This window comes from Triturus cristatus, chromosome 1_2 (genome assembly GCF_964204655.1).
Source record: "Triturus cristatus chromosome 1_2, aTriCri1.1, whole genome shotgun sequence".
Classification (NCBI taxonomy): Eukaryota; Metazoa; Chordata; class Amphibia; order Caudata; family Salamandridae; genus Triturus; species Triturus cristatus.
In genome coordinates, this window is record NC_140580.1 from 1,057,392,135 (window position 1) to 1,057,420,050 (window position 27,916).

Here is a 27,916-nt window from a genome sequence, read left to right on the forward strand (position 1 = left end):
GTTTTTGGCCCGGTGCGCGGCGGCCATCTAGGGAAACCTACCAAACCCAGGCATTTTTGAAAACTAGACACCCGGCGGCTTCCAGGGAGGTATGGCTTGCGTGGATCCCCCAACGTTTCCTTACCCAGAATCCCCTGCAAACCTCAATTTTTGCTCAAAAAATCACTTTTTTCACACATTTTGGGGTGGGAAAGTAGTGGCATCACCGGGCTCACACAAATTTACCACCACCCAGCGTTCCCCCAGGTCTCCCGGTAAAAATGGTGCCTCACTTGTGTGGGAGGCCCAAGTACCCGCGGCAGGCAAGGGCCCCAAAGGTAGTGAGGCCACCTCAAGATGGCCTATCGCCAAACCACCTGGTTTTGCAAGGGGGGTCACTTTGGTTTTTGGCCCGGTGCGCGGCGGCCATCTAGGGAAACCTACCAAACCCAGGCATTTTTGAAAACTAGACACCCGGCGGCTTCCAGGGAGGTATGGCTTGCGTGGATCCCCCAACGTTTCCTTACCCAGAATCCCCTGCAAACCTCAATTTTTGCTCAAAAAATCACTTTTTTCACACATTTTGGGGTGGGAAAGTAGTGGCATCACCGGGCTCACACAAATTTACCACCACCCAGCGTTCCCCCAGGTCTCCCGGTAAAAATGGTGCCTCACTTGTGTGGGAGGCCCAAGTACCCGCGGCAGGCAAGGGCCCCAAAGGTAGTGAGGCCACCTCAAGATGGCCTATCGCCAAACCACCTGGTTTTGCAAGGGGGGTCACTTTGGTTTTTGGCCCGGTGCGCGGCGGCCATCTAGGGAAACCTACCAAACCCAGGCATTTTTGAAAACTAGACACCCGGCGGCTTCCAGGGAGGTATGGCTTGCGTGGATCCCCCAACGTTTCCTTACCCAGAATCCCCTGCAAACCTCAATTTTTGCTCAAAAAATCACTTTTTTCACACATTTTGGGGTGGGAAAGTAGTGGCATCACCGGGCTCACACAAATTTACCACCACCCAGCGTTCCCCCAGGTCTCCCGGTAAAAATGGTGCCTCACTTGTGTGGGAGGCCCAAGTACCCGCGGCAGGCAAGGGCCCCAAAGGTAGTGAGGCCACCTCAAGATGGCCTATCGCCAAACCACCTGGTTTTGCAAGGGGGGTCACTTTGGTTTTTGGCCCGGTGCGCGTCGGCCATCTAGGGAAACCTACCAAACCCAGGCATTTTTGAAAACTAGACACCCGGCGGCTTCCAGGGAGGTATGGCTTGCGTGGATCCCCCAACGTTTCCTTACCCAGAATCCCCTGCAAACCTCAATTTTTGCTCAAAAAATCACTTTTTTCACACATTTTGGGGTGGGAAAGTAGTGGCATCACCGGGCTCACACAAATTTACCACCACCCAGCGTTCCCCCAGGTCTCCCGGTAAAAATGGTGCCTCACTTGTGTGGGAGGCCCAAGTACCCGCGGCAGGCAAGGGCCCCAAAGGTAGTGAGGCCACCTCAAGATGGCCTATCGCCAAACCACCTGGTTTTGCAAGGGGGGTCACTTTGGTTTTTGGCCCGGTGCGCGGCGGCCATCTAGGGAAACCTACCAAACCCAGGCATTTTTGAAAACTAGACACCCGGCGGCTTCCAGGGAGGTATGGCTTGCGTGGATCCCCCAACGTTTCCTTACCCAGAATCCCCTGCAAACCTCAATTTTTGCTCAAAAAATCACTTTTTTCACACATTTTGGGGTGGGAAAGTAGTGGCATCACCGGGCTCACACAAATTTACCACCACCCAGCGTTCCCCCAGGTCTCCCGGTAAAAATGGTGCCTCACTTGTGTGGGAGGCCCAAGTACCCGCGGCAGGCAAGGGCCCCAAAGGTAGTGAGGCCACCTCAAGATGGCCTATCGCCAAACCACCTGGTTTTGCAAGGGGGGTCACTTTGGTTTTTGGCCCGGTGCGCGGCGGCCATCTAGGGAAACCTACCAAACCCAGGCATTTTTGAAAACTAGACACCCGGCGGCTTCCAGGGAGGTATGGCTTGCGTGGATCCCCCAACGTTTCCTTACCCAGAATCCCCTGCAAACCTCAATTTTTGCTCAAAAAATCACTTTTTTCACACATTTTGGGGTGGGAAAGTAGTGGCATCACCGGGCTCACACAAATTTACCACCACCCAGCGTTCCCCCAGGTCTCCCGGTAAAAATGGTGCCTCACTTGTGTGGGAGGCCCAAGTACCCGCGGCAGGCCAGGACAACAAACGTAGTGAGGCGACCTTTGGGATAGGCAATGTTGATGTTGCCTCACTACGTTTGGGGCCCTTGCCTGCCGCGGGTACTTGGGCCTCCCACACAAGTGAGGCACCATTTTTACCGGGAGACCTGGGGGAACGCTGGGTGGTGGTAAATTTGTGTGAGCCCGGTGATGCCACTACTTTCCCACCCCAAAATGTGTGAAAAAAGTGATTTTTTGAGCAAAAATTGAGGTTTGCAGGGGATTCTGGGTAAGGAAACGTTGGGGGATCCACGCAAGCCATACCTCCCTGGAAGCCGCCGGGTGTCTAGTTTTCAAAAATGCCTGGGTTTGGTAGGTTTCCCTAGATGGCCGCCGCGCACCGGGCCAAAAACCAAAGTGACCCCCCTTGCAAAACCAGGTGGTTTGGCGATAGGCCATCTTGAGGTGGCCTCACTACCTTTGGGGCCCTTGCCTGCCGCGGGTACTTGGGCCTCCCACACAAGTGAGGCACCATTTTTACCGGGAGACCTGGGGGAACGCTGGGTGGTGGTAAATTTGTGTGAGCCCGGTGATGCCACTACTTTCCCACCCCAAAATGTGTGAAAAAAGTGATTTTTTGAGCAAAAATTGAGGTTTGCAGGGGATTCTGGGTAAGGAAACGTTGGGGGATCCACGCAAGCCATACCTCCCTGGAAGCCGCCGGGTGTCTAGTTTTCAAAAATGCCTGGGTTTGGTAGGTTTCCCTAGATGGCCGCCGCGCACCGGGCCAAAAACCAAAGTGACCCCCCTTGCAAAACCAGGTGGTTTGGCGATAGGCCATCTTGAGGTGGCCTCACTACCTTTGGGGCCCTTGCCTGCCGCGGGTACTTGGGCCTCCCACACAAGTGAGGCACCATTTTTACTGGGAGACCTGGGGGAACGCTGGGTGGTGGTAAATTTGTGTGAGCCCGGTGATGCCACTACTTTCCCACCCCAAAATGTGTGAAAAAAGTGATTTTTTGAGCAAAAATTGAGGTTTGCAGGGGATTCTGGGTAAGGAAACGTTGGGGGATCCACGCAAGCCATACCTCCCTGGAAGCCGCCGGGTGTCTAGTTTTCAAAAATGCCTGGGTTTGGTAGGTTTCCCTAGATGGCCGCCGCGCACCGGGCCAAAAACCAAAGTGACCCCCCTTGCAAAACCAGGTGGTTTGGCGATAGGCCATCTTGAGGTGGCCTCACTACCTTTGGGGCCCTTGCCTGCCGCGGGTACTTGGGCCTCCCACACAAGTGAGGCACCATTTTTACCGGGAGACCTGGGGGAACGCTGGGTGGTGGTAAATTTGTGTGAGCCCGGTGATGCCACTACTTTCCCACCCCAAAATGTGTGAAAAAAGTGATTTTTTGAGCAAAAATTGAGGTTTGCAGGGGATTCTGGGTAAGGAAACGTTGGGGGATCCACGCAAGCCATACCTCCCTGGAAGCCGCCGGGTGTCTAGTTTTCAAAAATGCCTGGGTTTGGTAGGTTTCCCTAGATGGCCGCCGCGCACCGGGCCAAAAACCAAAGTGACCCCCCTTGCAAAACCAGGTGGTTTGGCGATAGGCCATCTTGAGGTGGCCTCACTACCTTTGGGGCCCTTGCCTGCCGCGGGTACTTGGGCCTCCCACACAAGTGAGGCACCATTTTTACCGGGAGACCTGGGGGAACGCTGGGTGGTGGTAAATTTGTGTGAGCCCGGTGATGCCACTACTTTCCCACCCCAAAATGTGTGAAAAAAGTGATTTTTTGAGCAAAAATTGAGGTTTGCAGGGGATTCTGGGTAAGGAAACGTTGGGGGATCCACGCAAGCCATACCTCCCTGGAAGCCGCCGGGTGTCTAGTTTTCAAAAATGCCTGGGTTTGGTAGGTTTCCCTAGATGGCCGCCGCGCACCGGGCCAAAAACCAAAGTGACCCCCCTTGCAAAACCAGGTGGTTTGGCGATAGGCCATCTTGAGGTGGCCTCACTACCTTTGGGGCCCTTGCCTGCCGCGGGTACTTGGGCCTCCCACACAAGTGAGGCACCATTTTTACCGGGAGACCTGGGGGAACGCTGGGTGGTGGTAAATTTGTGTGAGCCCGGTGATGCCACTACTTTCCCACCCCAAAATGTGTGAAAAAAGTGATTTTTTGAGCAAAAATTGAGGTTTGCAGGGGATTCTGGGTAAGGAAACGTTGGGGGATCCACGCAAGCCATACCTCCCTGGAAGCCGCCGGGTGTCTAGTTTTCAAAAATGCCTGGGTTTGGTAGGTTTCCCTAGATGGCCGCCGCGCACCGGGCCAAAAACCAAAGTGACCCCCCTTGCAAAACCAGGTGGTTTGGCGATAGGCCATCTTGAGGTGGCCTCACTACCTTTGGGGCCCTTGCCTGCCGCGGGTACTTGGGCCTCCCACACAAGTGAGGCACCATTTTTACCGGGAGACCTGGGGGAACGCTGGGTGGTGGTAAATTTGTGTGAGCCCGGTGATGCCACTACTTTCCCACCCCAAAATGTGTGAAAAAAGTGATTTTTTGAGCAAAAATTGAGGTTTGCAGGGGATTCTGGGTAAGGAAACGTTGGGGGATCCACGCAAGCCATACCTCCCTGGAAGCCGCCGGGTGTCTAGTTTTCAAAAATGCCTGGGTTTGGTAGGTTTCCCTAGATGGCCGCCGCGCACCGGGCCAAAAACCAAAGTGACCCCCCTTGCAAAACCAGGTGGTTTGGCGATAGGCCATCTTGAGGTGGCCTCACTACCTTTGGGGCCCTTGCCTGCCGCGGGTACTTGGGCCTCCCACACAAGTGAGGCACCATTTTTACCGGGAGACCTGGGGGAACGCTGGGTGGTGGTAAATTTGTGTGAGCCCGGTGATGCCACTACTTTCCCACCCCAAAATGTGTGAAAAAAGTGATTTTTTGAGCAAAAATTGATGTTTGCAGGGGATTCTGGGTAAGGAAACGTTGGGGGATCCACGCAAGCCATACCTCCCTGGAAGCCGCCGGGTGTCTAGTTTTCAAAAATGCCTGGGTTTGGTAGGTTTCCCTAGATGGCCGCCGCGCACCGGGCCAAAAACCAAAGTGACCCCCCTTGCAAAACCAGGTGGTTTGGCGATAGGCCATCTTGAGGTGGCCTCACTACCTTTGGGGCCCTTGCCTGCCGCGGGTACTTGGGCCTCCCACACAAGTGAGGCACCATTTTTACTGGGAGACCTGGGGGAACGCTGGGTGGTGGTAAATTTGTGTGAGCCCGGTGATGCCACTACTTTCCCACCCCAAAATGTGTGAAAAAAGTGATTTTTTGAGCAAAAATTGAGGTTTGCAGGGGATTCTGGGTAAGGAAACGTTGGGGGATCCACGCAAGCCATACCTCCCTGGAAGCCGCCGGGTGTCTAGTTTTCAAAAATGCCTGGGTTTGGTAGGTTTCCCTAGATGGCCGCCGCGCACCGGGCCAAAAACCAAAGTGACCCCCCTTGCAAAACCAGGTGGTTTGGCGATAGGCCATCTAGAGGTGTCCTCACTACCTTTGGGGCCCTTGCCTGCCGCGGGTACTTGGGCCTCCCACACAAGTGAGGCACCATTTTTACCGGGAGACCTGGGGGAACGCTGGGTGGTGGTAAATTTGTGTGAGCCCGGTGATGCCACTACTTTCCCACCCCAAAATGTGTGAAAAAAGTGATTATTTGGGCAAAAATTGAGGTTTGCAGGGGATTCTAGGTAAGGAAACGTTGGGGGATCCACGCAAGCCATACCTCCCTGGAAGCCGCCGAGTGTCTACTTTTCAGAAATGCGTGGGTTGGAAAGGTTTCCCTAGATGCCCGCCGATCCCTGGGCAAAAAACAAAAGTAACCCCCCTTGCATAACCAGATTACCTATTGTTACTACAGCGTGAGAATTTAGGAATAATACTGCAAAGAAAATGTGGCAGACAATTTGAGGTTTACAGGACAATGGGGATAAAAAATATTTTTCAAATCACTAGAGAGACATCACCATAAACTCCCAAAGGTTTTCGACAATATCTACAGTTGGTGGGTTATTCTTACATGGAAAGTGTACCTTGGCAGAGAAACAAAAAAAAAAGATTCCTGCACAACCATCTATTCCTCAAACACACACACATACTGGTTGGATTTGGCACGAGGGCAAGTCATGGTTCAGTGTATTAAATTTTATTAACAAGAGATTTCACAAATATGAAATGCACTGTCAATAATTAAATTCACAAAAAACCAAACCAATGACTTGCAGCTCGTGAGCTGTAAAGCCACGTCAAGGCACCAACCGCTTTACAGGCCATTCACACACCTTTCATACGTGATACAAACAAGACCATTCGCACCACCAGGTACAAAAGCAACACAGTACAAAAATCACCAAAAAGGGACAAGGTACACCCTGCTTCAAAAAAACAAATATTACTGCACAGTCATCTAACCCGCAAGCACACGCACATACTGGTTGGATTTGGCACGAGGGTGAGTGATGGTTCAGTAGATAAAATTGTATTACCAAGTGATTTCACAAAAAATGAAATGCACTGGTAATAATTGAAAGGGCAAGAAACTGAACCATTGACTCACAGCTCGTGAGCTGTAAAGCCACGACAAGGCACCAACCTCTTTACAGGCCATTCATACACCTTTCATACGTGTGAGACATACAAAACCATTCACACCGCCAGCCGCGGGCCCATCACATAACAAAACTCACACCGGCACACAGCGCCATTCAAGGGCCCATCACTTTCACACGCCCACAATCCAGACACAGCAACTACACAGGCAGAAGGATTGCGTGGAGTAGCACTCAGCTAGCAGTGTGTGTAGTGACCAGCAGAAAGTCACTACTCGCACACAGTCAGCCAAGCACCGGTCGACACACACCGCTAGCCAAACGCCAGTCCACGCACACCGCTAGCCAAGCGCCAGTCCAGGCACACCGCCATCCAATCGCCAGTCCAGGCACACCGGCAGCCAATCGCCAATCCACCTACACCGCCAGCCAAGCTCCAGTCCACGGACACCACCAGACAAGCACCATTCCACGCACACCGCCAGCCAAGCTCCAGTCCACACACACCACCAGACAAGCTCCAGTCCACGGACACCACCAGCCAAGCTCCAGTCCACGGACACCACCAGCCAAACACCAGTCCGCACACACCACCAGTCCACACACACTGCCAGCCAAGTACCAGTCCACGCACAGCGCCAGCCAAGCACCATTCCACGCACACCACCAGCCAAGCACCATTCCACGCACACCGCCAGCCAAGCACCATTCCACGCACACCACCAGCCACGCACACCGCCAGCCAAGCACCATTCCACGCACACCACCAGCCACGCACCAGTCCACGCACACCGCCAGTCCATGCACACCGCCAGTCCACGCACACCGTCAGCCAAGCACCATTCCACGCACACCACCAACCAAGTGCCAGTCCACACACACCAACAGCCAAGCGCAAGCCTACACACACCGCCATCACATTTTGGATTTTTTTAGAAAAAAATAAAAACACAAACAAATTGCAAATAGATACAAATCTTCTAACAGAAAATCAGCAACTAAATACATTGCACTAACACCAACATTGAAAAAGAATCAAATTATCCAAAGAATACAGACCAGCCAGTTCACTTTACCACTCAAGAATCCTCCCAAAAATTTTTTCGCGTGTGGTACGCTCTAAAACAAGCAGAGAGACACAGTGCAGGATGAGAGGGACAATCGGGGCAGTACATACGACACTCCTTCCGCAAACCTCTTCGCCAACAGACTCTACATCTCCTACTGGGAAAATCTTTTGCGGGTGTGGGAGGAATGTGTTCTGGAAAGTGGCGTTCTTTCAATCTAGCAACATCCTCCACCAGTCCAACTCTAGGAACACTTGCCTGTTCCACTACAACAAGGCTGCCTATTACAGACTCCTGAAACTTAACAAAAGTCATCTTTGACTCAGGGCAAGAATCCTGGAACACAACAAAAGCATTAAACATTGCCAAGTGGAAAAGATGGATAGCCAACTTCTTGTACCAAATGTAAGCCTTACGAAGAGCAGTGTAAGGTTCCAACCTCTGATCTACTCTGTCAACACCACCCATGTACCTATTATAGTCTAAAACACATACAGGTTTGCGCGCTTCAGCGACCTGACCCCAAACAGTCACAGGTGCAGTGCTTTCATCATGGATGGAAGTCAGCATGTAGACATCTCTCCTGTCTGTAAACTTCACAGCAAGAAGCTCCTGGCAACGCAACGCACTGCACTGTCCCCGCACAAGCTTTTGACAAACAAGTTCTTTCGGAAAACCTTTACGGTTACAGCGAACTGTGCCACAAGCAAAAGTGTCCACTTTGGCCAATTCCCTGAACAACCGTACACCAGTGTAGAAGTTATCTACATATAAATGGTGGCCTTTGTTAAAAAATCCTCTTCCAAGTTCCCAAACAATTTTCTCAGTCACTCCAAAAGTGGACGGACAACCAGGGAGGTTAAACCTAGATTCCTTACCGGTGTACACCCTGAAATTAGAGACATATCCAGTCCTACTGTCACACAGCATATACAGCTTTATTCCATAGCGTGCCCTCTTACTAGGAATGTATTGCCTAAAAACCAAGCGGCCCTTGAACAACACCAAAGACTCATCCACTGCAATTTCTCTACCAGGGGCATAAATCTCAGAAAATCGATCAACAAAGTGATCAAGGACAGGCCTAATCTTAAAAAGACGGTCACAATCAGGGTGATCTCGTGGCAACGCTAAACCATTATCTACAAAGTGCATCATCCGAAGCAGAAGCAAATACCTGTCACGACTCATGACTGCCGGAAAAATAGACGTTGCCATCAAGGGACTGCTAGACCAATATGAAGCCAATGATGGCTTCCTTAGCAAGCCCATCAAAAAAGTTAAACCCAAGAACTTCTTCATCTCTTCAACATTTGTGGGAGTCCACCGGGTAGCTCTAGAGTGTGGCTTAAGACTGGCACTGTTGTCCCTCAAAAACTGTTCGGCATACAAATTAGTCTGCTCAACAATCTCTGCCAAAAACACATCGTCCATAAACAACTGAAAAAAATTTACAGGCAAAAAGTTCTCGGTATTCACTCTAGACCCTGGAACACCAGTAAACTCAGGGAATTCCGGCTGCACCATGCCAGGGGCAACCCAGAGGTCATCACTTTCAACGGGAAGACTTGCAGCCCCAGCCTGCAGCCCAGATGTCTCTTGCCGCACTACACCAACGGAAAGGCTTGCAGCCCCAGCCTGCAGCCCAGATGCCTCTTGCCGCACTACACCAACGGGAAGCCTTGCAGTCCCAGCCTGCAGCCCAGATGTCTCTTGCCGCACTACACCAACGGGAAGCCTTGCAGTCCCAGCCTGCAGCCCAGATGCCTCTTGCCGCACTATCGGCACATCAGTCTCCTCCTCTAACACAGGCACTTCATCCGCGCTAAGAGTATCTTCATCATCCGATGACCCCATACGGAGAGAAAACTCACTGCCAGAATCGTCCCCTGCCCCCTCTCCCTCAGAAGCAGAGTCAGTCTCTGACCCAATATCAGAGGAAGACTCAAACAGCAAACCAACAACCTGCTGAGCAGTCATCCTGCGGCTAGCCATTATACCTACTAAGATGGAAGACTGCACAAACAAGTCAACAACAACCAACAATGTGCAAACCAAGTAAGTAAAGAAATGTGTACCTTATATCAATAAGATCAATGTACTCAAAAACTATACAATCCAAAATCAAAAGAGACAGCTACACTCACCAGAAACAAACTCTGCAGTGACACAGCAAAGACCAACGATATCAAACTAGAAAGAAGAAAAAAAAACAAATTACTCACAAGACAACAAAATACACATCATGCACCAATGCAAAAAGTTTTTGAAACTCAAAAACCAAACATACTGCTATTATTACACCATTTGACCATTTGCAAAAAAAAACAGGCAGAGAAATCAAACACATTTGCATTGTACAAAAAAACAGTCTCTTACCAAACTACACAAACAGCAAAACCACCAGAACCAAAATGTCACCGTGAACAGAAGAAAAGCCTTCACCTAGAACAAAAAAGTAAACAAAAAAAACATTACAATTGGAAATCACAAAACATATAACAATAAACATTATAACATGCCATGTCACTACCCAAATGGTCAATCGGTTTGTGTGCCAGGTCAGGCAGAAAACAGCAGGAAAAAAAAGGCTATTCAGTCCCGGGGCAGGTGACCCAAATACATATAACAAATTGCACCCTGGAAGCGAGGGGTCACTTCTATTTCTAATTGAACTAATTCCCTGGTGTCTAGTGGGCTTTTCTGCCTCCAATGGGAGCAGAAACGGCAAAAAAATAAAACCGATCTGCCCACAGAGGGGGCAGAAAAGTCTTCAAAACATTTAGGGGCCCAAGGAAGCGACCCTTGCCCAAGGGGTCGCTTCCTACAATAATATTTATATCCCTGGTGTCTAGTGGGCTTTTCTGCCCCCCCCCAAAGAGCAGAAACGGACAGAAAGACGACCAATCTGCCCCCAGGGGGGGGCAGAAAAGTATTCTAAAAAATTAGGCCGCAAAGGAAGCGACCCTTGCCCAAGGGGTCGCTTCCTACATAAAGAAAAAGACATCCCTGGTGTCTAGTGGGCTTTTCTGCCCCCCCTGGGGGCAGAAACGGGCAGAAAGACGACCGATCTGCCCCCAGGGGGGGCAGAAAAGTCTCCTAATCACTTTACCACCCTAGGAAGCGACCCTTGCCCAAGGGGTCGCTTCCTACATAACGAAATAGACATCCCTGGTGTCTAGTGGGCTTTTCTGCCCCCCCTAGGGGGAGAAACGGACAGAAAGAAGACCGATCTGCCCCCAGGGGGGGCAGAAAAGTCTTCAAATTATTTGGCCCCCAAAGGAAGCGACCCTTGCCTAAGGGGTCGCTTCCTACATAGCATAACCAATATCCCTGGTGTCTAGTGGGCTTTTCTGCCCCCCCCCGGGGGCAGAAACGCGCAGAAAGCGGACCGATCTGCCCCCAGGGGGGGCAGAAAAGACTTCAACAAAATTTGCCCCCAAGGAAGCGACCCTTGCCCAAGGGGTCGCTTCCTACATAGTAGGAACAGCATCCCTGGTGACTAGTGGGCTTTTCTGCCCCCCCCGGGGGCAGAAACGCGCAGAAAGCGGGCCGATCTGCCCCCAGGGGGGGCAGAAAAGACTTTGCCAAATTTTCGTCCCCAAGGAAGCGACCCTTGCCTAAGGGGTCGCTTCCCAAACTCCAAATCCAAAATCCCTGGTGTCTAGTGGGGCATCCCTACTCCACGATCGCGACGCTGTGCGCGATCGTGGAGCAGGAATGCCCTGTATTGAGAGATCGGGGGAGAGGAAATACTCTTTCCTCTCCCCCGATGCCTCAATACTAGAGATTTCACCGCCGCGGCCCCCACCAGACGCCAAACACCTACCTCTGCTCCCCTCGGACGCGCTGGAAGAAATGGATTCCAGCGCGTCCAACGCTTCCTGATGACGCCGGCGCGCGCTGTGCGCGCTGACGTCATCAGAAAGCGTGGGGGGGCTCGGGGGGGGGTCGGGGGTGGCAGCGGAAGCTCTTCCGCTGCCACCCCCGTAAAGGGGGCCAAGATCGAGGGACAAGGGGGGGAGCGCCAGCGCTTCCCCCGGGGGCTGTCCTCATGACGGAACGGTTCCGTCATGAGCACAGCCCAACCGATGCTCATGACGGAACCGTTCCGTCATGAGCATCGAAGGGGTTAAAACATAGCATACCATAACAAAACACTACAAAACATAGCATAGAATAACAAATCAAAACATAGCATAGCATAACAGAGCATAGCATACCATAACAAAACATAGCATAACAAAACACAACAAACCATATTATAGCATAACAAAACAAAACATAGCATAGAATAAAAAAACATAGTATAGCATAACAAAACATAGCATAACAAAGCATAGCATAGCATAACAAAACACAACAAACCAGCATCAAAAAACATAGCTTAGCATAACAAAACAAAACATAGCACAGCAAAACACAACAAAACTTAGCATAAAAAACACAACAAAACACAGCATAACAAAACACAACAAAACATAGTATAGCATAGCAAAACACAACAAAACATAGCATAGCATAACAAAACATAGCATACCATAACAAAACAAAGCATAGCACATCATAACAAAGCATAGCATAACAAAATAAAACATAGCATAACAAAACACTACAAAACATAGCATTGCATAGCTTAACATAGCATAGCATAACGTAGCATAAGAAAACATAGCATTAAGTTTGATAAACTCATAGTAGCGGGCTAGCTAGCTTGAACAGGCAGTGACTGTAAGCAACTCCGTCAACCCAGAAGCAGTCACTCGGTCACCTTTGCTCTTGTATTGCAGTGGCTTTGTTTGTTAAACAGTGCCCATATTTATACTGTTGCCCCGGTTATTTACCGGTAATCTTCATTACTCCGAGTATAGTCTTCCTCGCCACATGACTAACAAAGTGAGCTTCAGCTCCACACCAGAACCCTCCAAAGCAAACAAGTCAGCCTCCCAGGCCTCCCATCCCTTCCCAATATGGCCGACCCATTACACCCATGACCTCTATAAGAGGCGGGCTGGCCCAACCCATCAGCCTGAAACTACCAAGCAGAAACATGAAGCCGATAGCCAGACAGGGAGGGAGGGATGGGAACTCATGTGGTGAGGAAGACTATACTCGGAGTAATGAAGATTACCGGTAAGTAACCGGGGCATTACCTCCTCGTTAGACTTCCTCGCCACATGACTAATAAAGTAAGCACATACCAAAGCCAAGCGGCTTCATGGAAACTCACAAGAAACCAATGGACCAGAATGGGACGCCCACGAATGAGGGCAAACCCAACAGACCAGACGAGAGGAAGGACCACTCAAGGGAGAGGCAGCCACGAGCAGGAAGAACCAGCCCGGGAACAAAAGACACTGGAAGGGCCGAAAACCTGGACCTTCGAGACACGAAGAGTCTCCAGAAAATCCGCCTGAACCAAAAGCCGAAGGAGGACAGAGAAGGTATGGAACCAGACCGCACGGAGCCAAAAGCAACCGCAAACAGGCCCCAGAACAGCAAGCAGGTCCAACCACACCAAGACCGCCCAACGGACAGCCAAAAATGAGAGGGGAGCAGAAGCCCAGACAGAGGAACTGAGGGCATCCCCACCACAGCGACCCAACAAAAAGCCATAGCAGAAAAGAGACGCAGTCCGACAGAAACACAGCCACACTGCTCGGTGGACCACGCGGGAGAGCCAAAACCACCAGAGGAACGGGGCAGCAGAACCAGACGCAATCAAACAGACTGGCAGGAGCCGCAAGATAGGGGTGCAAAGGACGCCCAAAAAAGACAAGGTCAACCACAACCTCACCCGCCAGGACACAAAAGGAGGGACACGGACCCCAGTCGGAATAATGACCCCCCGAAGGGTACACAACACCAAGGAGAGGACCCAGGCAGGCACCCGGCCACCAAGGGAACCCAACCGTCCAAAAGTGAAAAGGGGAAGGCCCACAAGGCCGCCCATGGAGCTCAAAAGAGTGGAAGGAACCAGGCCCAAGGCCAAGCCACCAGAAAGAAAGCGAACAAGCACCAGAGGCCACCAGGCAGAAGAAAGCACAGAGAGCCCAGCAGGGAGAGGAAGGCAGCACGGAGAAGCGAGACCACCCCTCACAGGGACCAAGCAACCCAGCAACGTCCCACAAGAAGGAACCGAAGCCAGCACCCAGGCGGGCAACAACTAGACCTGGCCCAGCCGAATAAAGAAGACCCGACAGGACCAGGAGGAACAGCCACAGGCAGAAACACACCCAAGGCAAGAAGGACAGAAGATCTAGGCGAACGAGCCCGAGCCAAGTCAACACTTCCAGGGAGCCACCCAAGCCAGCAGGCCCAGGACCCCAAAACCAGGGAGAAAGAAGAAAAGGACACAAAGTCCACACTGGAAGCGCAGGGCCAAGCCTGGGAGAGGAGAACCGGGAGCCCCAACACCGATCGGACACCCAAAAGCACCGCTGGAAACAAAAACCACCACGGGGAAGCAAGAAGCAGGGGCAGGACAAAAACCCGCGCCCACAGAGGTAAAACACGGACCACCGAGCAACAGCCCCCAAGTCCACCATCCACAGCAGCAGACGCCAATGGAGAAGCACCCAGGCAAGCACCACCAACAGGACAAATGCCCTGGCCAGGCAAAACAATCCCAGAACCCCCGGAAGAAAAGGGACCCCAGAAAAGCGCAAAGCCGGGAGCCCGGACGAGAAGGCCGAAGACCCAACACCGGGGACACAAACCAGAAGAAAAGTGACCCAGGGAAGGATAGCACCATCGCGCCAAAAAAACGACAGGGGCAAACCCCGCAAACCCCCCGGAACATGAGGCAGGGGAGCAACCGCCATGGAGAGCAACAAGATAATAATAATAATAATCCACATTGGTAAAGCGCGAACAATCACCCGTAAGGGTCCCTAGGCGCTGGAGGCCGTCAGGAAGATTAAGCAAGCTATTGCCCAGAGACACATGGTGCTGGGCTAATCTGCCGCTTGCGCCAGGGATCGAACCGTGATCCCAAGATTCCGGAGTCAGTCACCCTGGCCGCGGCGCCACACCACTTCCTCTAAGAGGCAGGGCCGGGGCAATGCCCAGAGAAGCCAAGGAACGGTTGACATAAGGCAGACCAACCGACCCAGCACCGACCGGGAACCTATGCACGCTCCAAAGGAAGGCAAAGGCCGCCAAAACCCGGGAAGGGGAACCCAGAACAGAAAGACCACTGGCACAAAAAGGAAGCGATCAAAGATGCGGAGCCACAACCCACACAAGACAAGGGCCGCACCGGAGACCCAGCCCACAGCACCTGGTAGTCCCAGGAGGACTCCCCTCAAGGTGCCAACTATTCCAGAACCTGTTTAACCACCCAAAACAGACGAGATTAGATGCTCCCAGGGTAGTATCGCTATAGGGCCCTGGAAGCCAAGTACGGGAAGCAGGAGGATACACCCAAATGCCAAGGCGCAGCGCCCCAAATCTGTGGCAGCAAGCCACCCCTCCGTGCAAAAAGATACCGTAGACGGTGCCACAGAGAGGAAGGAAGGGGACACCCAACCACCTCACCAGATCAACCGAACGTAATCCAGTCAACAATGGGTGAACGACTCCCCTCACAATCAGAATCCACTACAACCTCGTGAAGGGGACACTAGAAAAATAAGTTAACACAAAACCTCGAGGAGCAAGAAGCTCCAACCACTAGGCCACAGCGACACACGGACAAGGGAAGGCACAACCAGGGCCCCACAAAATGATGAAAAACATACTCGGCCATACCGTGAGACGGAAGTACCCTCCGGGATGAAGGGGACCCTGTGCCACGGGGCCAAGGAGGCCAAAAACCAACTGCACAGTGGAGAGCCACACTCCTTCCGCAACATAAGCAGAAGACGAGGAGGGCAGGAAAAAAAAAAATACACTGCGCCTCCGTCCAACACAGTGTCCCAAGCCCCCGTAGGGACTCAGGGAATGTGAAAGAAGCCAACAAGGAAAGACAGCAACATCCCAGTCCGATTGTGCACCCACAGAAGCAGCCATGGGAAAGGACAGGCACCAACAGCAGCCCGCCCCTAACAGAAACGCAGAAGCCAACAGCCCCCGTAAACCTTATAAAGAAGATTCAGAAAATTCACCATCCTAGGACACTGTGAAAGCATTAGCAGGAGTCGAACCCTTGTCCATTGAGATACTTTTCTGACCAAAATAGACGCAGACCAGAAATTAGTACAGAAAGAAACCCACAAGGACATGAGCCACTCAAAGGACACAAATACTGTACCGACCGCGCGCCCCGAACTGAGGAACGGGCCGGGAACACCAGAGGCAAAGACAGCCCACCCCGGCCTGGGGGAGCCGCATGGAAACATAGCCCCCGGCGCCTGCTGGGCATGGTGTCAGGGTAACAGAAGCCAAAGCAAACCACAGCACCAAGACACACCAGGAAAACGGAGCCCTGCAGCAGCCAGCGCCGGCCCGAAGCAGCAGTGAATGCAGGCCAGTAAGCAGCCGTGGAGCCTGCAATACAGGCAGTGCGGCTTCCGGGGCAGGAAAGGCGAAGCCTCGCCGGACGCAAGATAGAGAGTTAGCATGCCGGTGCAGCCTCGGGCGTGCAGCAAGGCACAACAACAGAGTAGCCAGAGTCGCCATAAACCCCGCACCTGGGATAGATTAGTCCACAGTGAGGTCCCACGGAACCCCTGAAAAAACAAAGCAATGAAGCAGAGGTGCGCCCGGGGACCGCAGAACAGACCGCCGGGCGCCCCCACCACACACCCAAGCCGACCCAGGAAACGACCAGCAGGCACAACGGGAACACATGGCACGAGGGGAAGTGGGGGGCCCCAGCAAGAGTGAAACAATCAGATACTCTGCCCACACGGACGATGGGACAGGACAAAGCAGACAGGAATAGCCCCAGACCCCCTCGCCCAGCCTCCTGTACACCCAGGGCTCGCTAAAGCAGAGCCTAACCGGCCCAGACCAGACACCGGGGGAAGGAAGGAGGGTGGTCCCAGAGCCTTAGGGCCCGCTAGAGCAGGGCCCCCAACCAGGGACCCCAGTTCCAGCTACAGCAGGAACAACTTACCTGAAAGAAGCTCAGGAGAGAACTGCCGCGCAGAACCAAAGAAACAGGCTGATGGGTTGGGCCGTCTCGCCTCTTATAGAGGTCATGGGTGTAATGGGTCGGCCATATTGGGAAGGGATGGGAGGCTGACTTGTTTGCTTTGGAGGGTTCTGGTGTGGAGCTGAAGCTCACTTTGTTAGTCATGTAGCGAGGAAGACTAACGAGGAGGTAATAGCACTTTACTTGTGCAAATTTCAGGGCTCACAAAACTGTGATGAATCGAAATTCACAACTGAGTCTGTTATGTTCGCGCTATATAAAACCCCAAGGATAAATAAAAAACATTGCAATTTACAATGTGAATAGCTCCAACAAATACAAGACCGATTGCAAAGTACAAAACATTGCCATTTACAATGCCAATAGCTCCAGCTCCAACAAATGTGAGACCTATTGCATTTCAAAAGCTTGTTTACATTGTGACTTGCTTTTTTGTAACCACAGAGCCAGTGACTTTGCAAAATTGCCGGCTCTTCGACCCCGAAAAGGCTTTGATAGATTCGGTGCAGTCATCAGTACTGAATTCATCACAAATATTAAGTAGAACTCTATTCCCCTCCAGCTCCATTTGAGAGCTGCAAATCTCTATAAATAAATACACTAAAAAATGTTTTAGCAAATACAGTAAACACGAAACATTGTTATTGTTGCCTTATGTTTTTCTTAATTATTAGAACATATATGTGCAAAACATACAGCCATGGCTTTAGTGTTCCATGAGTCTACCAACAGCCACGTTTTCTTTTTCTTGTGGGAGGACAGCCCGTTTCGCCCTGCAGGGTGGGAGGTAAAGAGATTCACAGTGTGGGTGCCATCACTAACTCGTACCTGGGACCCCAGCTAAAGTCAGCAGCTCTGGAAGTTACGCCGCATGCTCCCTGAAATTAGAACCAGGGCATTGTTCTGTCTATCCTGTGGAAAGAGGACAAGAGCTAAGTATAGAGCCCTTCCTCACCCCATGGACCACCATGTATTGAAAAGTTATAAAAGGTAACAATGTTTGGTGCGGAGCAAGCCAAATGGAGCAGTTTCTAGAAGGGTGCTGACAAGCATTCTCTAAGTTCAGGCCTAATGATATAATGTATGGGGTGTTTACCACTTGTGATACATAATACCTGTAGTCAGCTAGGAGTAACCTTGTGTATTAATCTTGCAGTTCAAGCTGTGGTTCTGAAAATCTTCAACAGATGAGAGCTCTCTTATAGGTTTGTCTGGCTCCTGACATTCCTGTCTGAATGAGTCTAGCTCACAGGGAGGGGTGAGGGGAAACAACCTTTACATGTCGGATTTTACACTGCGATACATTCACAACGCGGTCCTTACAACAACAGCTTTGTTGCAACGCAGTGCCATTACAACGTAAGTCGTTAAAATGACTTGCGCTAGATGGCGCTCTAGACTAAGGAATAGTATGATTTACTATTCCAACACCTTCCCTACTGCACACACTGGAGTTTGAATAGTAAATCATACTATTCCTAAGTCCAGCACGCCATCTAGTGCAAGTCGTTGTAACGACTTGTGTTGTAATGGCACTTCGTTGTAACAACGCGGTCCTTGTAACGACCGCGTTGTGAATGAATCACGGGCTAAAATCAGCATTGTAAAGTGCTATATTCAGGGGTGAGAGAAACTTGCTAGCTTGCCTCAGCTCTGAAAAGAATAGTTTCTTTCTAGGGCTTCGGAAATCTGATGTGTGTGGCCCCGATTATTTAGGGGAGTAGAGCTTGAGAATTGTATTGTCCTGCCTGGGAAGCTACATGGGAAAATCACAATCTGAACAATATTTAGAAATTTTTCAGCCTACAGCAGCATTAAACTGACAATTATCTCTCGTTTGCGGAAATCATAAACTCATATTAGGAATTAGCACACTTTAATTATGCAGCAAAGGAGGAACAAATTATGCAACACATTTTATAGTTACAAAACTGTACCTATTCAGAAGAAACCGGTCTCAATGTATTTACCTGCAATAGATTTTTTGAGGCTAATTTAGAACCCGCAGGTAGGTCACCAAGCCGCTTGGGCCATGAAAGACCTGGCTGTACAGGACCCATAATAACTCTCTCGCCCTATCTGGAGATCTCGGTCATACGGAGTGAGATATTTCAACAAAGGTGCTCCACCCACCTTTCAGGATCACTTTCAAGAAATGTGATCTATGTCAGCCATTCCATTGTGTCATGGTGGCATGACAGAATGGCAAGTTTATTGTTTTTCAAAGAGAGGCCTCCAAAGCAAAATCAGTGGCCCTAACCTGGAGTGGAGAGGTGTGGTGCAGCGGCCAGGGCAGCTGACTTCGGAGCACAGGGTTCAGGTTCGATTCCCGGCTCTGGCGGCAGCTCAGCTCAGCACCATGTGACTCTGGGCAATAGCTCACTTAATTTCTACGACGCCCCCAGTGCCTTGAGACCCGTAAGGGTGAGTAGTTCGTGCTTTACAAATACGTATTTACATTTTTACCTGCAGGAGCTTTCTCAAGCATGTGGCATGTATATGTGCCTCAGAGCACTAATCCATGCTTGGTTGTCCCAGGGTGGAAAAAGCAGTTTTGGAAGTCCCACACGAAATAGGACTGGGCTTCTGAAATCATACAGCTGGTGGTTTTACAGTGAGTAGTGTGTCAAGAAGGTGTTTTTCGGGCATCTAGGCCAGCAGAAGCTCAAAGCCCACCCATAGGCTGAAGTGGGCAGGCCTGTTATTCCACCGGGCATTTCCCAAGTGGGCTGGAGCACTTGGAGGCCGGTTTTGAAAGACCATGGCTGCTCTTGATGCCTCTGTCAATTTCCCCTGCTACATGAGGTTGATTGCAGCAGGCAAGGGGAGGTTAAAAGAGAGGGGTAGAAGGAGAAGACTATATAGGGAAAGCAATTAGAGAGGGTGAGGGGAGAAAGAGAGAATGGATGGATGGATGGATGGATGGATGGATGGATGGATGGATGGATGGATGGATGGATGGATGGATACTGCGAGAAGAGATGAAAGGAGTGGGGCTGATCTGAGAACTGTTTTGCCAGGGCTGCTTATGGTTACCCAGACTGTCTTCAGAAATAGGAAACACCTTTCTAAGACCCAAAGCCAACAAGAGTTGGGCATCTGGGACGTCTGTTTGACGGATTACTTGTTACCCTTTACAATTCCAAATCAGTGCTTAATTTGAACCAGTGGTTTCCAGTGCTTGGCACAGCACTTAATTGTCAACACCGATACTTATGACAGCTGCCACATGGTGGCGCTGTTTGTGTTATTTAGAGAGGAGCAGAACATCAGGCGGCGTATTCACAAGCCTCTTGCGCCCACTTTTGCGTCATTTTTAACATAGGAAAAGTGACGTACGGGTGGAGCAAGGGGCTTGTAAATAAGCCCCCAGTTATTTATTAATTCAATAGACAATAAAAACAAGTAGTACCGGCCACCCAAGCCACGCCTATAGTTTTGGGGGTCTCAAATAGTTTGAGTTGTCACACATACACACAGGTACTGTCATTGGCAGCACTGACACGGGCAGTGGGTGGTGCAAGCTGCAGTGGGCCCCTGACGAGGGCCCTGGCACTTATTTTTTTTAAACAAATTAAGCACTGTTCCAAATATGGTCCTTTGTCTTGCATGTAAGCATAGACATGTTTTTCTTACCACTGCCCTTTCTACCTCCCAGAGTAAAATAGGTTGTTTAAAACATATATAACCTTGCACTCAGGAGACAATAGGCTACACGTGCGCGTTATTTGTTTTGAAAAGCGTGCCTCTATTACTCTGTATATCTCAGCTATTTTTTTAAACATTTCTTTAGTCTCACGTGTACTCTAAGGGCAAGCCAGTAGTGCAAATAATGTGTTTATCGTGTACGTGTCTTATCAGGAGGCACTTTAAAATTCAAAGCGTAAGACCGTGGAAAGACATGCACAGTGTTTGGAAATCTAATCTAAGTGCCTTCATGAAATCACAGCTGCTTGGTGGCAGTGTCTGTCATGTAAACATGCATTTTCATGAATACTGAAAGAAAACATTTTCATGACAAAGAATGCTGCATTATTCCCCCCCCCCCCCCCCCCCCCCATTGCAATTATATTTAAAAATGTAAGGATCGTGTTTTTTGCTGTAGAAGAAACCCTTAGTCCATCAGCCGGGGAGTTCCACAGCATATGGGCAAAACTCTCACCTCTTTAATATGTGAGACACATCAACCAGCAGCTGAAAGGTGCTCAAGCAGTAAATGAGAAACAAATTATACAACACAATTCACCTACATATGCAGCAACATAAAGGCAGATAATGCCACAAGGAAAGGCAATATGTAGATTATCTGCTGAGTAAAGTCATATTTGGCTTGTTTTACAAGTTATTAACATTTTGTATATATATTAGGCCCAGATAAAAATGTATGTTGCACGAGCGTGATCTCATGTAATTTCTGTAATTTTCCTAACGATCGTCATGCAAAAGTTTCTCCAGTGAATACTGCAGTGTTACACCCCACGTGTAGTGTTTCTAGTGACACTTGAGTCTTGAGCCGCTAAAGCTAGAAGTTCAATTTGTTGAAATCTAGACAGTAATTACACAGCAGATGATGGATTATGTGTCAAGTGAGACAAATCCATATTTAGACAGAAAATGCGCATAGGTGCAGTAGCCCGAAGTCAAGTGTTGCTATAAGGTTCCAGTGCTGGGCCTGGCTCACAGAAACCATGAAACTATGGCACTGGTTTGTTTCTTTGATTGCTTCACATAGTGCCTACACGTCGGCCTGGACCACCTTCACAGCACTGACTTAGGGGGCTTGCATAGTTTCCTGGTTGCAGGCATGTGGATGTGATTCAAGGGACCGCACAGGCATATGAATGTCCTGCAGTCTACCTTGTGTCAGGGTTGAGTCGTGACGTCAACACTCACTGTAATCATTTGTTAAACTGAGGTCCAACGTCACCACCTTTGGTCTCTAACATGGAGCCATGTGGCCACACCAGAACTTCTTATTTATAAACAATTTTGAAACCACCAGGCATTTTAAGAATAGTTGGAAAGGACTAGAAGTATTTTAAGCAGAACCGATGATGTATTAATGTGTGCTTATGTCAGAAGGATTCAGCAGATATTGTCAAAGAGAATAATTTCCACGTTTGTATAGTAAAAATATGTTTTCATTGTGCTAATGATGCTTCAGTTTGAGCCCACAGAAACTACAGATCTGGCAGCATTAACATCTAACCTGTGAAAGTTATATGAGACTCCCCCAAGGAGACTCTCTTTCACAAAGGCACAGGGGCCCAAGATGCAAACAGCTGCACTAGTGCCCAGAGATGCCCACGGGTAGCTCCATACAGAGAGCTGCAGGACAGAGAGAAGAGAAGGAGAGAAGAATAAAGGAAGCTAAATGACAAAATAAGAAGGAGCGAGGAGGGTGAGAAAGCGAGATGGGTATTAGAGACAAGAGAAACAAGCCAGTCCTAAGAAAGGGAGGATACATTAAAAGCTGAGAAGAAGAGGACCGTGAGGATAATGTAAAATTTGAGCAAGAGAGATGGAGTGGGAAAGATAATGCTATAGGAAAAAGAGGAGAAAGAGCAAGGTACAGAACACCAATATAGGTGGGCTTTCTCTTAACAGGAAAATCACTGTCTGCACACTGGCTAATGCCTGATTGATGAGGCTAAGTGCTGACTTTCCTGGTGTCTAAACCTCCCCTTGAGCCTCCAGAGCAGGCCTTATGCAGGCATAAGTAGACCGCAAGCAGGAGACACTGGTGCACAGCCTGAGAAACAGGCCCTTGTGGACAGGATGAGTAGTGAAAACACATGGAATCTGAGGGAACTTTGAGGATCTGGAACAGGCGGCCCATGTGAGCAGTTGGCACACTCCAGTAGTGCGAGATGCCAGAACTATTGGACAAAATAAGGAGACCACACTGGTGAGCAGTGTCAGGAGCCTGCACTGTTAGGAAGTATGAAGAACTGGCATTGTAGGGCAGTGTGAGGAGGTAGCAATAATGGTCACTGGTGACAGAGCGAGGAGATGGTATGTATGGACAGCGTGAAGAGCAGGCACTCTTTTGCAGTGGAGCTGATGTTGGTGAAGGCCTACTTGAATATGGGCAGCATGAGGAGCAGAACTAGTGAACAGTGGGACACGGGCACTGGTGGACAGTGTGAAGAGCAGGCACTTTTCTGCAGTGGGGCTGATGTTGGTGAATGCCTAGTTGAATATGGGCAGTACAAAAGGGGGTGGTGATGGACGGAGCATCAGAACCAATCAAACACTCACACCCAGTCAAAAGATCTGGGTTTGATCCATCACCGTTCTTTAGCCCACTCTGCCACCCCAGTTCAGACATGGCCATATGCAAATCAGTCTGACCCTGTGCCTCATGGGAACAGTCCAGCTCAAACTGCCAAGCCATGCCTTCCCTGGACCGGAAACAAGCTTCCTAGGACCGGTTTCTAGCATTTCAGCCGTCTTCAACCAGGCTTGCTTGAATCCAGTGGCAAAGTGAGCAAGGGACTCACGTCTGAGCATACCCTGCCAACTTATGGTGAACAAAGCGGTACAAAAGGGGGTGGTGATGGACGGAGCATCAGAGCCAATCAAACACTCACCCCCAGTCAACAGATCTGGGTTTGATCCATCACCGTTCTTTAGCCCACTCTGCCACCCCAGTTCAGACATGACCATATGCAAATCAGTCTGACCCTGTGCCTCATCGGAACAGTCCAGCCCAAACTGCCAAGCCATGCCTTCCCTGGACCGGAAACAAGCTTCCTAGGACCGGTTTCTAGCATTTCAGCCGTCTTCAGCCAGACTTGCTTGAATCCAGTGGCAAAGTGAGCAAGGGACTCACGTCTGAGCATACCCTGCCAACTTATGGCGAACAAAGGGGTAGGTCGCGAGGGAAACCGGAACTGTTGGGTTTTATAGTCTGATACACAGGTGAGCAGCATGAGAAGGTGGTATCGATGGGAAGGGTGAAAAGCTGCCACTGGTTGACAGTGTGAGGAGCTGGAACTGGTCAATATGAAGACCTAGTTTTGGTGGGCAGAGGGCGAAATTGGCACTAATGGGCAGTGAAAGGAATGGGACTCGTGGGCAATGTGTGCAGTTGGAGCTGATGGGCAATGTGCTGAGCTGCATTGGGGCAGTGAGCATTTAGCACACCCCTAGTGCAAAGTTCACACTTCTGTGAAGGACCTCAGGTCCCAGCGATGTCAATCGAAAACCTTTGACTAGTGCCAAATTCACTCCCAAAGTTCAAGTAAATTTACATTGTTCTACACAGTATGATTGGGACATACAAACACGCTTTACTTGGAGGCTCGTAGAACAATGAGCAGCTCTACTCTTGCTGGCACACCAAAGGAGAAGGCATCACCAATTTTAAACATAGTTTTAGGAGGCTCCTGTAGGTAGATTTAGGTCATTAATGAATTTATTTATTTAAGAACAGTTCTTTATTTATTGTGAGTTTTGAATCTCACTTCATTCTACCTTTCGGTAACTTCATAGCGTCAGTGTAAATGACAATATTCAGGTGCCTAAGAAGACAAGAATAAAGGGCGGTTGTGGTCTCATCGGTGGCCTGATAGTCCATTTCAAAGTTTTTCCACTGCGGCCCTAAACTCCCATCCATCACCCTTATTTTTCCAGTGCTTCTTTTGAATATATAGTTAAACTAGGCACCTTATACTTAGCTTTTGTGAGTGTTTTCTATTTGTCGATTCACAAATGCAGTTTACACTTACACTTTTGTGTTTTTGTGGCGAATGAAAAGCTTATATATTGTTTCTTTCTCCTGAAAGATTTATTTTGTATTAAAAATGATAGAGGTAAGCCTTCACCTGCCTGCTAAGCATCGATTTGCGCAAAACTGCACCGGACTGCGGGGCATATTTACAAGCTGGCGATAAAAAATTATCGCCGCTTTTGCGGCCGTTTTCGGCCGAAAAGCGGCGATAATTTATCGTCTAATTAGCAAGGCCACACTAACGTGTGAAACCTTGCTTTAGCGTGAGGATTCCTGACGCCCAGCTTTGCATCTCTAATGAGATGCAAAGTGGGCATTCCTGACCTAACATGACAGGAGAAATGTCGCTAAGCGACATTTCTCCTATCATCAAGCCCCACGCTATGAAGCATAGCGGCAGGAAAAGTAGCGATAACCCCGGTTATCGCTACTTTCCTTACGCCTGCTTCAGGACTGACTTAGCCATGATATCCTATGGAAGGTGGATATCATGGCTAAGTCTGTGAGTCCCGATCAGCAAGCTAATGCCACATTGCGTGAGATTATCGCTGGGTTTCCAGTGATAATCTCACGTTAGGCAGTTAGCGCGAGGATTTTTATCGCTGAGGAGATAAGCGTTGCTAATAGCACGCTGTCTCAGCGATAAAAATCCACTCTAGCCGGCGATAATTCTCCTCACGCTAAGAGCGCTGAGCGATAATTATCGCTGGTTGTTGCTGATATGTCCCTGCATTCCTACCTTCATGAAGCCACCTTCTTGCAGAAGCCGGTGTGATGCTGAGTGTCACTTCCTTCCCCTCTCTAGTACCAGTGCCCACATTTTCAGCTACTTAAGGTGTCACTATGTCCCTCACAACTTAAAGGCTTGGGCAGAGACAGAGAAGCAAGAATGTTGTGAGGCCAAAGGTAGGGTTGGCCACTAAGTAGGTTGTGTGGCATCAAAGGGTTTGCCCAGAATTGGCAAAGCCAGAGAGAAGTGGGCAACTCGCATCTGCCATCAGGTTCATTGTTTCTTAATTTATTGACGTGCTGAGGTATAGGTATAACTTCATAACTACTTTTTTGTCTCTTGCAGGGTGAATGGGAGAGGCAGCCTCTACCCCGCGTCACAGAGACATTACCAGAGCCAGACCTCCACTGCCAGCTACCCCTGCACCCTGCTCCCACCGTTCCTGCGCCTGTCGAGATCAAGACACAGAAGGCCAAGTAACAGACTGCGCAGAGAGGATGCCAAGAGAGAGACGCAGGAGGCCAATTAACACAGTGTTCGCTAAGGGCGCCAAGCTAGAGATGCACAAGGGGAAGTAACAGAATGGTTCATTGGTCGCCTGCCATGTGACCAGCCAGGAACACTTCCTTTGAAACTTACCATTCTGTAATGCCAAGTTCTCTGATAACTGCCTGAATCTCATCAGCGCAATGGCCCTTAAGAATCGTAAATCTGTTTCTACTTGGAATGTCGCTATGCCAACCTACCGATACATCCGCACCCCGAGCTCATCCTGGAACTACATCAACCTTGAATGTAATGTAACAGACCACTAAATAAACCGTAATATATCATAAAACATCAATCACATTTAACCCTACATTTTATCCTGATCACTAGCCTGCCTCTACACTCTACCTCGTCTGTAGCCCCTGGGGTAACCTATCACCAAACCCAATACTTATCTTATTAAGACTAGCCCTAAACCTTACCTCAAGCCTAACCTTTAACCTTTTCCTTATCCTTACCCTAGCTCTAATCCTAGAACAAGCCCGTTCCCCACCAACCCCAAAATTTACCCTAAGGTTTACACAAAGGAGAGGTGTGGTTCAGCGGCCAGGGCAGCTGACTTCGGAGCACAGGGTTCAGGATTCGATCCCTGGCTCTGGCGGCAGCTCAGCTCAGCACCATGTGACTATGGGCAATAGCTCACTTAATTTCCACGACGGCCCCCAGCGCCTTGAGACCCGTAAGGGTGAGTAGTTTGTGCTTTACAAATACGGATTTACTATTTTACATTAAACGTAATCCTTTAGTAGTAAAGTAAGCTCTACCTTGAACCCTAACTCTAACAGTCAATGTAGGGGTGTCTGCGTAACAATACATTGATACCTAGGGCCTTATTTACGAGAAATCATGCATCCCTGCGCCAAGGCAGTGATGCGTCAACATTTCTTGTGGCTGTGTGAAAATTCCTTATGAGGCCATCGATGCACGGTATTTACAATATGGGGCTTCATGGCGCAATGTCCCAAGCATGCATCAGAAATTCAGGCGTATCCATAGTGAGGATGCCGCAAAGCATCTGGCCCAAAAATGGCACATTGCTGTAGCTGGTCATAAAACTGACGCAACTATAGCAATGTGTCAAAAAAATGTGATGAGTCAGTTTTGACTGCTGCAATTAGCCTACTGTATGGGGACCAATGTAATAAAGTGTCAAAAGGTGAAAAACTCACCTTGCACTATAGTACATTGGTCCTGGATGTCACACATTCAAGTGGGTTTAGTGTGCTTATGTGTACAACTATACCTACATATTTGTGACATAAATCATTAATGGTGCGTAATGTGTGATTTACTGTATTACCTACCTCATGTGTGCACTTACCTGTTGAGGGGATGAGACGTGATTGCAGATTACACTGTTTCAAGTCACTTCAGCTGGTCAAATTCCTCTGCACCAGTCAATGCATTATTGCATTTAAAGCCACATTATTTAGCCACAGAACTAAACTTTCTCCTTCATAAATATATATAAGGACATTTCCCATCATCAATGAATCTGCTTCTGTGACCATCACCATGTGACCATACAATCTAAATCGTGATGGCAGAGAAGTCCGTTTGAAAACATGAAATGGAAACGTAGTTGTTCGTAGCCATAGAATTCCTTGCTAGCTAAAGACATGTGGATATCAGTTCAATAAATCATATTGAGTAGCGAAATCACCTTTTAACCTCCAATGGCATCACAAGATTAACAATTGTTTCACCTTCAACTGCCCCACCATTTTGTGGTGAGGGGGGTATGGGAATAGCAAGGAGTGGAGACTGCTTTTAGAGCCTTGTTTACTTAACAGTTTCCCCTGCTGCCTTCTTGACCATTCATAACAGAGGAAGCAAGGGCAGTGCTAGGGTTACCGAAGGGCAAACCATGGCTAGCTTCTCCTAACACTGGCCATCCCAAATCAAAGGCCACGTCAAGGCATCGCAGATAATGATTGTTACCTTGTGATGCCCTCTACTCTAAGATACGTT

General features: G+C 49.4%; 1 protein-coding gene across 1 annotated transcript in view; it reads left to right on the forward strand.

Annotated features, from left to right (window-relative positions):
* The window catches only part of DBH (dopamine beta-hydroxylase), a 451,213-nt gene extending 424,235 nt beyond the window's left edge, over positions 1-26,978 (forward strand). Inside the window, exon 12 of the mRNA XM_085612530.1 lies at positions 25,742-26,978. Coding sequence (XP_085468656.1) covers positions 25,742-25,876 — 135 coding nt within the window. The 3' untranslated portion in view covers positions 25,877-26,978. The remainder of the gene's footprint in view (positions 1-25,741) is intronic.
* The last annotated feature ends 938 nt before the right edge of the window (positions 26,979-27,916 follow it).